Source organism: Podarcis erhardii (genome assembly GCF_964252035.2).
Source record: "Podarcis erhardii genome assembly, chromosome: 13".
Taxonomy (NCBI): domain Eukaryota; kingdom Metazoa; phylum Chordata; class Lepidosauria; order Squamata; family Lacertidae; genus Podarcis; species Podarcis erhardii.
The window spans coordinates 52,709,373-52,722,156 of record NC_138502.1 but is presented as its reverse complement, the minus strand read 5'-3'; the positions used below and the strand labels follow the sequence as shown (position 1 = coordinate 52,722,156).

The window sequence follows — 12,784 nt, the reverse complement described above, 5'->3', positions numbered from 1 at the left end:
AACTTTTGCTGCTTTGAAGAGGATGAGCCTTAAATTTCAGGAAGCTTTTATAAGTGTGCCATACAAGGTAAAGTCAAACACGAGGCCTCACTCCAAGTCAGCTTGTAAAACCCACTGAAAGCTAGTTTCAGTTTTAAAAGAAAACATCTCAGGAAGTTAATCTTCACTGGAATCTCTCCTGACAAAAATCTCCACTCCCAGGGGACTAAACAAACTCAAATCCATCCCCCTTTAACATTCTTACTCTTTAGAATTGGTTGAGCCCAGGAGTTCAGCCCCACTTTGTTACAGAGCCATAGAATTGGAAGGTAGTCCAAAGGAATCACAGCTAAAGAATCCCTAACAGAGGGCCACCCAACCTCAGCTTAAAAGCCTCCAGGGAAGGAGAGCCTGCCACCTCCTGAGGAATCCATCCCAACAGCTCTCACTGCCAGAAAGCTCTTCCTGATGCTTAGTCAGAATCTCCTTCCTTGTCATTTGAAGCCACTGACTCAGGTTGTCCCCTCTGGAGCAGCAGAAGACTAGCATGCACCATCTTGCAGGTGACAGCCCTTTGGATATTTGAGGGTGGTCCTAATATCACCTCCCAACTCTTCAGCAACAAGGTGAGCAAGTCAGGGCAGCCCCCCCCCCCCGTGACCTAACAGATCCCAACTTCCAAAGTTAACTAACTAAAGAACCAACCAAAACAGACATGAAAGTAGAAATTCAGCGGGGGGGGGGGGGCATCCAGCCTATTTCACAGAACAGCACACGTGTGATTGCCTGCTCTGCTGGAATTATGGGTTGCTGGGTAGAAGGAGCTTCCAGCCCTCAGGGAATTATTTCGATCCCATTAGTCCATGGTAGCTGGCCAGGAAAAGCTGAGAGACAGAGGAAGCCTTCACAGGTGTGGCAGCTGGATCCCATTCCGAGGGTGAGCGTTGGAAGGGACCCCAAGGCTCATCTAGTGCAGCCCATGCAGTGCAGGAGTCTCAGCTAAAGCATCCATGACAGTTGCTTTAAAAGAGCAGTTATGCTCTCATACCGGGGATGCTCCAGGGAATGAGGGGCTCCTGGTAGGGGGGGATTCATAGGGATGGGCAACCTGCCCATTTTGGTTTCTCACTTTTCCTATCTTCAGTTCAGCTCTCCATAGTTCCACATCAGTTTGCAATTATTATTTCTTGAAATTTCTCACAATAGAATTTTTTTTAATGTAGTTTTCCCTAGTATTTCCCCTAATACATTTTTTTTTTAATGTTTTCACCAATATATGTATTTTATGCGTAACTTCCGTAGCATTTTTGTACACCTTGGCTGGAGAACAACATTGTAAAATTATTAGAAGTGCAAATTCTGTAGGATGGCTCTGTTTTGGTTTGTGTATGGATTTGAAAAATGCAGATCAGGTAGGTTTGTCTTTCATGAGAACTGAATTGAATTTCCGACCCAAACCTAGTAGTTCCTTCATTAGGGGTTTGTGGAGATTTCCTGCCTAGTGCAAAGTTTCAGGTGTCATGTGGAGAGCCTGATAAGACTGTGCTAGGGAGGAGTTATGCTGCCTCTTGACGTCAATGTGATGGGAAGGAAATGTATTCATCCAGTCCTGAAAGCAAAATGTGGTTTGTTAGGTAAGCGTTTGGCATCCAGGACCTTCAGGGTAGCCTTCTCTGAAATATACGGTAACTGGTTCCATGCACGGAACACAGCTCTGTGATCTCAATACATGGATCAGATGGTAATGTCAGAAGGAGGGGTTTCGATTTGTTAGGCACTGGGGAACATCTGGGGACAAGCCAGGCCTGTACAAGAATTATGGGCTCCACTTGAAGGGGGTGTTGCAGAGAAGGTAGTCAAGGAATTGTCTTCATCTGTCTTCACCGTAGATGCAGGGCAGACCCCTGTGCCTGAATTAACTTCCTTGTGAAGAGGTCCCAAGGAAGACACAAATAGTGGAGGAAAACGAAGTTCTCTGCCTTGTTGACAAGTTTAAACCCAGCAAATCAGAGACTGAATGACACCCATGCAAGAGTTCTGAAAGGACTCAAATGTCAAATTGCTCATCTAACAAAAGTACCACGTCACTTGTCCCTAAGATCAGCCTATCTGAGGAGTGGGAAATGGCCAACGTAGCACCAGTCTGAAAAAGAGGATTTGGGAAACTACAGGTCAGCTGGTTTAGCATCTGCTCTGGGAAGACTTGTTGTTTCTTTAGCATTGATAAAGATGCAACTGCCAAACATACAGAAGAGTAGACCTTGCTGAAACAGAACCAGCATGGCTTCTGCAAGGGTAAATTATTGCCTTTTGGGGGGTTTGGGGAGTGAGAGTCCACAAGAATATAGATAGAGATGATTCAGTTCACATTGTGTGCTCCAGACAGAGCTTTCCAAAGTTCTCATGCTGGTGACACACTTTTTAGACATGCATCATTTCACGACACAGTAATTCAATTTTACCAGCAAACCAGAGGTTAAACTAACCCCTTATAAGAGTGTTTGCATGACACACCTGCACACTGCACACTGTTTTTCTAACGTGTCACAACACACATTTTGGAAAGCTCTGACTTAAGATTTAGTGGCAATTGTTAGAAAGGTTAATTCCATGTTAGGAATCACTAGGAAACAGACTGAAAATAAAACTGCCCATATCATAATGCCATTATACAAAGCTATGGTGAAAAACTGTTACTGGTTTTGGAATTTAAAAATGGTTTCACAGTGCTAAAACAATTCATTCGTACTATGCCATCTGCTTTGAGAAACTAGCCTTGGATATCCCAAACTGCTTCTTTTGGGGCACCTTCTCCCCCTGTGCCTGCCTGTAGACTGTGTCTCAGCAAAGTTGGAACTTTCCATGGCTGTGTGTTTAGGATATCTTGTTTCTTTTAATTTTTGCAGTCATGAAAGAGGAAACCAGCCAGAGCGAAATGGCTGAAGACCTGTGCAAGATGGGATCAGAGCGATCCCTTATGTTGGACAGGCTAGCAAGTAACGTCGCCAAACGTAAGAGTTCTATGCCTCAGAAATTTGTTGGTAAGAGTTAAATGTTTGCTGCCTCCTTTACGTGGTTGGATTTTTCAATTTTGTTTTTCTTTATTGCAACAGGAAGAGCAAAGTAATTAACTAAGAGATTCAGTTCCAAGCTACTCCTAGCTCCAGTCAGTAATTTGTGAAAATTTTGGCTCAGTCATTTAAGTAGCACTTTCAAGCTCAGAAACATTTGCAGTGTTTTGTTTGTCGCAACATGATAAAGCACATATAAGATTTCAGATATATATCTGAAAAGACAGAAACAATTCCTCCTACCACATCTTTATTTTTTTTTAAGCCCATTCTTGTCTTTTGAAAGTTTCCAGTGGCTTACCTGGGGCTTCCAGTGGTCTCTTGTCCAGGAAGTGATCAGGGCTACACCTGTTTAGTTTCAACAACCGCACAGAATCATGTGCTCTAAGATCATTCACTAGACTGCCGAGTGCCCTTCCCTACCAGAGATTTTACCCCTTTCTGCTTCTCCTTCTCTAGGGCACTTTACTGGTCTATTGCTTCTCCTACATTATCACATTCTCTGCTGTGTTTGTGTGTTTGTGTTTGTGTGTGCGCGCGCGCACAAACAGAGAGAGAGAGACATACATATTAAGTTCACTAACGCAATTGTGTTTACTTTCAAAACATCTATTGGGAACAGAATTGCCAGGTCCTCTATGGAGAAGGTGCGTTTTTGCATGTGGTGCACAAGAGATGTGGGATAAAGCATCTTCTCCTGCCTAGTTTTCACTAAAATTATTATATCCCACTTTCTATCAGTGCATTCAGAGTAACTTAACAAAGCATGAAACACAATACAACAATACATAAAATTCCATCAATACAAATTGAAGCATTCAAAATAAATCCAGATGCACAGCACAAATCATAAAACCACACAAAAATCAGAGTTGTAGAGCATGATTTCTTACTCCAAGCATTTTCAAATAAGGGAGAAAACCTTCCTATAGAGGAGAATGAAGTGGCCAGATAAACCTCCCTATTTTACTTTTATTTCTTTACCAAATTTGTAGACTCCCCTTCATCACATCATAACGATCCCACAGCTGTAAGATATAAAGATATAAAGCAAGAATTAAGAAACCAATCAATAAAATGCAGCATCATAAGAAAATATAAAGCTTAGTAAGCAGCTATCACCAATTTACTCCAAATGCCCATGAGAATAAAAATGTGTTTGCTTGGCAGTGGCAGCCCACCTGAGTTCCCAGCACCTGTGCCTCTAGGGGAAGGGAGTTCCACAGGAGCCACAACAGAGGAGGGCTGGTTCTTGAGTCCACCTGAGACATGGCGTTCCAGGTGTGGGGCATCACTGCTAAAACAGCTCTAGCCTTTGCTGCTCCCCGGTGGGCTTCTCTTGCAGAGCCTCCTGGGTGATCTTAACACATGGCTGATTGAATAATGTCCTAATAGACTTTCCTCATGGGGACGCGGGTGGCGCTGTGGGTTAAACCACTGAGCCAAGGGCTTGCCGATCAGAATGTTGGCGGTTCGAATCCCCGCGATGGGGTGAGCTCCCATTGCTCAGTCCCTGCTCCGGCCCACCTAGCAGTTCCAAAGCATGTCAAAGTGCAAGTAGATAAATAGGTACCGCTCTGGCGGGAAGGTAAACGGCATTTCCTTGTGCTGCTCTGGTTTGCCAGAAGCGGCATAGTCATGCTAGCCACATGACCCGGAAAAACTGTCTGTGGGCAAACATCAGCTCCCGCGGCCAATAAAGCGAGATGAGCACATAACCCCAGAGTCGGTCACGACTGGACCTAATGGTCAGGGGTCCCTTTACCTTTTAATGGCAGATGCAGAAATGTCCCTAACATATTTTCCCCTTGCTTTCCCCTAGAATTGATTGGCAGGGAAGAGGGAGGCTCCATAGTCAAAGTTCACGTCTATCCCATGAACGAACTAAGGAGATTTGACGAGAACATTTTTTGTGAAGGTGGTGTCCCGCTTTGGGATGAGGGCAGACTCTCACTTCCTTACCCTCGTGATAAGAAGAGCTGCCAGATTAGAAGAACAGCATTTCCTGTCAGTTATTCAGAGTGTGGTGAAAGAAGATACCATAATGACAGTACAAATTTAGAGAGGCACAGGCTCAACGTCAGAAGGTAGGGCTCATGTCAGCATAGCACCAAGGGAGTCCAAATTCCACCCCCCCCCGCCCCCAGCCTCAGCTGTGCTTTCTTCACAAAGCGGAATCTAACTTGCCCTTTGGGTGATTTTATTTCTTTGTTCTCTTTTGCATGATCTTTATGTGTCATCACAGTTCAGTGTAGTCTGTGCTTAATTTTTTAATAAGGGGATGCCTAGATTCGAGTCTGAAATCTCACCCCCTAAATTTAACTCCATGCCATTGTCCCAGGATAAATGACCTCTCCCTCTTCTCCCTGGCCCCGCCCCCTGCTGTGCCATTTGTGCCATAGAGGTAAATATGCAGTCACACCCAGGCCTGCCTGCTGCTTCTAAGGAAAAGCAGTTTGTGGAGAGGGTGGCTTTCAGCAGTGGAAGAGGAAGGGCATTTAGACTTTCCCCTTGCCATCACCTCTCTTGTCCCTCCAGCTGGCTTTCCTTACCAGATGTTTTTGCCTCCACAAATGTGCATCTGGAACCTCTCTGAGAGGAAGTGGGGAGTTGCAGCAGAAAAGTGGTGGAGGAGAGAACGTTCCCTGCACGCGTCTTGCACAATGAAAACCGCCCTTTCCCAAAGGAGTGTGCATGCAACTTGTAGCTTGGACCTCATATTGAGTCCCTGCTACCTGGCCTGATCCCCTGGCCCTGCTGGGCCTGTATTGTGTGGGCAAGAGAGATCTCAGGCTGAGTGCAGGACCATTACAGGGGTCTCCTTTTCTTTTCTGCTTCAATCCCGCCCAGCCATGGCCTTCATTCTGTCCCAGCAAAGACTGGGCAGCCTGCTAATTTCTATTGGGAGGAGAACTGTGTTATGTACTGAAGTTCTCACCCTGGGCCAGCAGGGGGATACTGTAGATATGCAAATGAAGGATCGAAAGTGACATTCAGTGATTGGATAGTTCTAGAAAATGGTTACTGTTGCGTTCTAGTGGAGCTCTATATAAGCAGGCTGGCTGAGCTCTTCAGTTCAGTTCTGTTCTGGCCTGTGAATAAACAAGAGCTGTTTGAAGAATCGCTGTGTCGTCTGACATGTTCACCCACAACTTAACAAACTGGGTGAAACATTTCTCATCCCACCTGCACTTTTCTGTGCAGGATCATCAGCAGGCTGTGTTTACAAAGGGACAGCTGCTGCTGCCGGGGGGGGGGCGTCTTGCCAAGCCCAGCTGATGACCCACGAAGTTCACCCTTTCTGATAGGAAACACTAACAAGTAAAAGGAATTCCAAAAACAGAAGGAAGATTTGACATAGAATTACCAAGATCCTTTTGAAATGTGTATCTGTGCTGATCAGGAATGTAAAGAGGCAGCAATTTCCATCCCTTCCTGGGTTCATCATGGGTCCCTCACAATCAGGGCTGTTTCTATTCTGCTACGGTTCAACTTCCACTAAGGCTTACATTATTTGTCTCACTATCTGCAATGGCTGAAACATATGTAATTAATGACATAATTTCAGTGTAATGGAAACATCAAAAACAATGCAGAAAGTAGTGTAATGATGTAATGTAATGTAAATGCAGAAATAAATAAATAATGTGTAGCCTTAAACAACAATAGTGACTTATATTCGATTTCATGATTTCTGTTCATGGCCTCCGACAAACAGGCAGATTGCGGGAATTTCCAGTCGTGTTTCCATTTTTGATGGAAGTCTCCAGCATCCTTAGTAGGATTACATGAGCAAAATGATTTGCAAGCCTGAAATTAAATATGATCATTCTTTTTTTTTAAGAAAAAAGATTCAAATTTTTAAATCTAGATTTTGAGATCAGACACTGGAGTCCATCTCATGTATCAGTTTCTGCAATTAATTTCAAATGCCAGTCTAAAGAACTGGATATAGCCCTTAAAGTTGTTATTGAATATCTGATGTAGGGGATTCTGAATCTGGAATAAAAAAAATGGCAACTTAGTTCATTTAAGGCAGCAGTTTCATGCCATTAAATCTAGGAAAAATCAATATAGCGTTTATCTTTAAATATTTTGACTCCTTTTTTGACCAACAGTGATCTTCAAACAATGGCTTCCAGTCATGAAACAGGATAAATACAGTTAAAAGCATATGGTAATTACATTGTTGAAGTGCATACCACATACCAGTTTCCATTACAAAATATTTACATCTCTGCATATTTTCTCATAATAGCAAAAAGATAGCAGCAGGGCCTGAGAGCTGTGATATCACTCTGTGTTGATTTGTCTCTATCTGTTGATTTGTCTTGTGTTCTGCAATGCCTCGCTCAGGTCTGATTGAGTAATGGAGATGTTTCAAAGCCATTTCAATCCCAAGCCTAATTTATGACTATTTTGGATTGCAGGTGAAAAATGTGCATCTGATGTTCCTTATGATGCAACCACCAATTTTGAGAAGGAGAATGATATGATGCAGACCCATGTCATAGACCAGGCTATTAACAATGCCATCAGCTACCTGGGGGCAGAGTCCTTGCGCCCGCTGGTGCAGACCCCACCAGGAGGCTCTGAAGTTGTCCCTGTCATCAGCCCCATGTATCAGCTTCATAAGTCCCTTGGGGAGACCAACCTGGCTCGATCCAATCACGCCGCTCAGGACAGCGCGGTGGAAAACTTGCTACTACTTTCTAAAGCCAAATCCATTTCTTCAGAAAGGGACCCTTCACCCATCAACAGTCAAGACTCCACTGATACGGAAAGCAATAACGATGAACGCAGCGGCTTAATTTACCTAACAAATCACATAGCACCCCATGCACGGAACGGCCTCTCAATAAAGGAAGAACACCGGCCGTATGACCTCCTAAGGGCAAACAGTGACAGCTCCCAAGATGCCTTCAAAGTAATAAATGGCAATGGAGAGCAAGTGAAAGTTTACAGATGTGAACATTGTCGGGTCCTGTTCTTGGATCATGTGATGTACACCATCCATATGGGCTGCCATGGCTTCCGCAATCCTTTTGAGTGTAACATGTGTGGCTACCACAGCCAGGACAGGTACGAGTTCTCCTCCCACATCACCCGAGGAGAACACCGCTACCACATGAGTTAAAACTACTTGGATAGAAATTGTCTGGAGCTCTGTGAAAAGCAGAAGGTCAGGTCCCTGGAAATGAACTCTTCTCATAGCATGCATGCACAATTCAGTTTTCTACTCTTAATATTGATGTTTTTATTGCAAATATAAGTCACCCAAATATAGTAAAGTAGGAGTTTTTGTAGTTAGGTAGAAGAAACCCATTCTTGCTAGCACCCCCGCCCCCCGCTCTTTTCTTTCATCCAAGGCCTTTATTTGGGTATGAGTGTGCACAGTTTTGGTTGGAAACTAGAAAAACAAAATTAATGTTATCTTTTTCTGTGGTGACACTCTGAAAATACATTTCTTACACCATACATTAATTACGATTTCCTATAATGATTTGGTACATTCACTAACCAACAGCAATAATCCACATTTAGAGTAGGTTTAAAAGGCTCTTAAGTTTTTTGGGTGGTCCCAGCCGTATTGAATCACCTCTCGAGCAGAATTTGTTTGAGCCATGATCTCCAAAAGCTGAACAGCACAGGTGTCATCGTTGTAGATTATTCAGAACGGAGCGGAGTTTTGGAACGGAGCGTGTCCAGAAGAATCAAGGCAGCATTGCCTCAAACAACATGGGTGGAGAGCATGGCTGCTGCTGTGCTTGTTAGGAGTGCTATTTTGTGGGGTATTCTAAACAGTCTCAGAAAAAACTGAGTTGCAGCCTTTGCATCATTTAACTTATGGGGAAATGGACTGCTCTGGTCAAACCCAGACTATGTAAATGAAAAACTCAGGGGATTATGAGTAAGATCCAGTAAAAGTTCCACCCAATTCTTATCCAGATCCAAATTAAGTCAGTTGGAAACTCAGTCTAAAGAAGTACTGAGGGAAAGGTCCTTTGTGTCGGCTCACCGGGTTGTATGTGGGACCCTGTCCTCTATCAAAAACTACTTGCTGAGATTATAAAGCAATTTCTAATGCTGTGAATGTGAACGAGGGGGAGCAGTTTCCCTATTTTTAAGGTTTGTGGGGAAATCACCACACCTGTGCAATCTACTGTGGATCTAGAAAGGGATCATTGGGATAGGGCCGCCATTTTGCAGGAGTCAGTCTTTGAAGTGCAACTTCCACATGACAAATACTGCTGTTGTCAGGTTTAGGCTTAGAAATGATGGAGTAAATAAGGTGGTAAGTTAAAGACAAAAGTTGTATATGTAAAAACAACTGTGCAAGGCTGTTTCAAACACATTAAATGTCTTTGTGTAACACACACTTTCCAACTGAGATTGCACAGTTTCTGTTGGTGAATTTAGCACATAGTTAATTAACTTCTTGTCTGCCTTGGCAAGACACTTTGAAATCATAAGCTGAATCTTCTTTTTAATGAAGCTTCTATTAAAAGTGAAAGTGCATGGGGTTTGTTTTTGGTCTTATTAATTATGGCGGGGGTAGTGTTTTAAATCCCACAGTTAAACTGCATCTGCAGAACCCACACTTTGCCTATTTCACACTGGAAAATGTCTTTTGTCATTTCCTGTGTCTTTCAGCGCTGCCCCACGCTTGCTGAAGGGGTCTTGCACACATGACTCAGCAACAAACCCAGATTTGCTGGTCAAGAGGGAGCTGTTTTACACACACATGGTATTTTAAGAATGCACTGGAAAAAGGTAATGTGTGAAGAAACCTCAGAGGGGATGCTGCACAACGGCACAAAGCCATCACTGATCCACCCCATTCCTTCATTCCCAGCGGTGACTAGAAACCTATTTTAGAGCAGCGCCCGATGTCACCTTTATAACTGAGGAGAATGAGACCTTTATAGTTACAATTTCTGGCCTGTCAAAATGGTTCGGTCTGTTGCAAAAAATTATCAGTCTTATTCAGCCATTTTTTTATCAGCACAGGCAGTTTTGTGCGCTGTACACACAGCTCTCCCCTATCTGCAAGGATTACTCCGTTCATTTCAATGGAGGAAACAGATCCATGTCCACATTCCTTTGGCTGTGCAGCTGAGTTCCTGCCACTGAACTCAATGGGCACACGTTTGGTGCAGTGCAGTGCTGCTCTATATATGAGAATTTGTTCTGCTTCATGCCATTTTTAACATTCATGCATACCAAGAAAGTTCTGTGTTCATATGTATCATAGCTGTACTTAAACAGATATTAATTAATACGTTATCAGTGCCAGCGTGTCTCTGGTTCTAGGTTTTTCTATTTATGCTGCAACCAGTGCTTTTTTTTCAGGGGGTGCTTGAGTACGCAGTACCAACATCTCTTTTGTTTGGGGGGGGGTGTTGTTAAAAAGTGTGGCACTTACTGTAACAACTTCATGGTGAGTACAGTGGTACCTCGGGTTACATACGCTTCAGGTTACATACGCTTCAGGTTACAGACTCCACTAACCCAGAAATAGTACCTCGGGTTAAGAACTTTGCTTCAGGATGAGAACAGAAATTGTGCTCCGGCGGCGCGGCAGCAGCAGGAGGCCCCATTAGCTAAAGTGGTGCTTCAGGTTAAGAACAGTTTCAGGTTAAGAACAGACCTCCGGAAGGAATTAAGTACTTAACCCGAGGTACCACTGTACTGGCACCTATTTTTCTAGGAAAAAAACACTGGTTGCAACTAAGTACATAGGTACTGAAAGCAAATACAGTTTAGTGAGTTAGCATATTAGTAAGCTACACTTTATCAGAATGTGTGACCTGCTGTCTGAAGTGTCACTGCTGCCTCCTCCAGCCTCACCCCTCCACACACACCAAACCCATAATGGTTGTTGTTTTGTTTGAAAATGAAAATGTCCTGGTAATTTCTTTTTTAAAAAATGTATGGTTTTGAAAAAACTTATTTTATTCTGGATTACTTATACTCTCAGAAAAGTGGGTGGCTTAGTTCACATTGATGTTTGTTATAATAGATTGCCTCACATCTGTAAATAGCAACAGATCAAAAAATGCTTTTCAAAAATCGCACAATGTCCCTACTTTGGCGTTGCCTGTTTGTACTTGTACTTAACACATTTTTTGTTGTGGATTTATATTGTAATTGCAGTTATCTTTTCGGAGCAATGTATTTAAAACAAAATGAAGCAAATTTCATAAAAAATCTGAATGTTAGTAAAGTTTTGTCTGAAGACACAGACATTTCCTTTTGTAAACACCGGGTATTTGGAATATTTATTCTGGGAAAGAGAAAGTGGGGCTTGTTGGGCCTGCGGTGGATCGTTGCATTTGCAGCGTGCTGAGCTAGGCTAGCCTCTGGCCTGATCCAGCCCGGCTGCTGTCACTGCTCCTTGCAACCTTCATCCTTGCAGCTTCAACCCACCGGAGGGCACCTTTATGGAAGGAAGAAACCTACAATGGCAACCTCCCCTCGTCAGGGAACTGGAACTGACATTTAGAGGCAATTAAGAGAGACTATTCACAGGCCAGCAACCACCAGCAATTTTGCTGCTGGGTTCAACAAGAAGCAAACCACATTTTCACATCAGCTTCTACCCATTAATATTTTTAAAGTCCTCTTAGAAGCTTATAATCCAAACTCTTCTTATAAGGGTTTTTAGTGTGAATTTTGCCTAATATGCACGTTTTTGCAAAAACAAAATTCATTTTATTTTCACTAATATATGCATTTTCATGCACAGTTCACTTTAGTATATGCATTTTTATACACGTGTGAATTTTGCAGGCTGGCTGTGTTTGGGTTCGCATGTGGTTTCAGAAAGTGCACATTGGGTGGGTTTGCCTTTAAATGCAAACCGACTCAAATTTCTCTGCCATCCCTATGTATTCAGCTGGAGGCAGGGATGCCACATGAAAAAAAAGCTCTTGCTTATAGAAAGCTAGCATATTTTCCGCCCTTTATATGCTAGATTTCTATGTGTAGCATTTTGTTTTGTTCAGATATGACCAGTATGTGCAGTCTGAAGTGGTACAGTCTAGCAAGGTTCCACTATATGATTTTGACACATTCCTTTGGGAAGCATAAAGCCAGACATAAAGTCAGCTGACTGTTGGGGTCAGTTGGGCTTCAGGGTACCAGGATTTTATGATCGGTGCTCTTGGAGCACAGCCCTGTCTCTAACGTGATTGGTTAACTGATCAGAGATGTCTAATCAACTTTTAACGATTTGATTTGTAAGGTGAGCCTCAGCAGAGGATTTCACGCATTTGGGACTGAGTGTCTTGCACAAGAGACAGTATTCTTTGGCCACTGCAATTGCTCAAACTGCCTGCATGTCTGGTTTTTTAATCACAGCTGTGGTCTACAGAAAGCTACTAACTACAGAGGTTACATAATGCTACACAGCAACGCTGAAGACAAACCCCATAACTTTAGCAAGGTGCTTAAAATTCTGATTTTCAAAGAGTAATGACTTAATAAAGCTACTGTGAATGTAAACACTGATTAATTTTTGCACATTGCCTCACTATTAGCCATGCAGTCAGACGCAGAAGCTTCTACATTTTGTGGTGACTCAGCATTTAAGAGGAATACTTTGCACATGCTCAGAATCTTGGCTCAAACAAAACAAAGAATGTAGGGAAACAGAAAATGGGCTTTCTTTCTTCTGTAAAGCCAAGACAATGGAATCACTGAACCAGTAGTTCAAATAACAGTGCTGTAAG

At 43.0% G+C, this 12,784-nt stretch overlaps 1 protein-coding gene across 6 annotated transcripts in view; it reads left to right on the top strand.

The window, feature by feature from the left end:
• The window catches only part of IKZF1 (IKAROS family zinc finger 1), a gene marked incomplete at its 5' end in the record, with an annotated part of 81,375 nt that extends 70,082 nt beyond the window's left edge, over positions 1–11,293 (top strand). For 3 of the 6 annotated variants that reach the window (XM_081835076.1, XM_081835078.1, XM_081835077.1), the window contains 2 exons: positions 2,886–3,020; positions 7,481–9,574. In XM_081835076.1, coding sequence (XP_081691202.1) covers positions 2,886–3,020; positions 7,481–8,187 — 842 coding nt within the window. In that variant the 3' untranslated portion in view covers positions 8,188–9,574. Of the gene's footprint in view, positions 1–2,885; positions 3,021–7,480 lie in introns of all 6 variants that reach the window. The other 3 variants (XM_081835079.1, XM_081835075.1, XM_081835074.1) reach the window with 2 other exon arrangements.
• Positions 11,294–12,784: the final 1,491 nt, after the last annotated feature.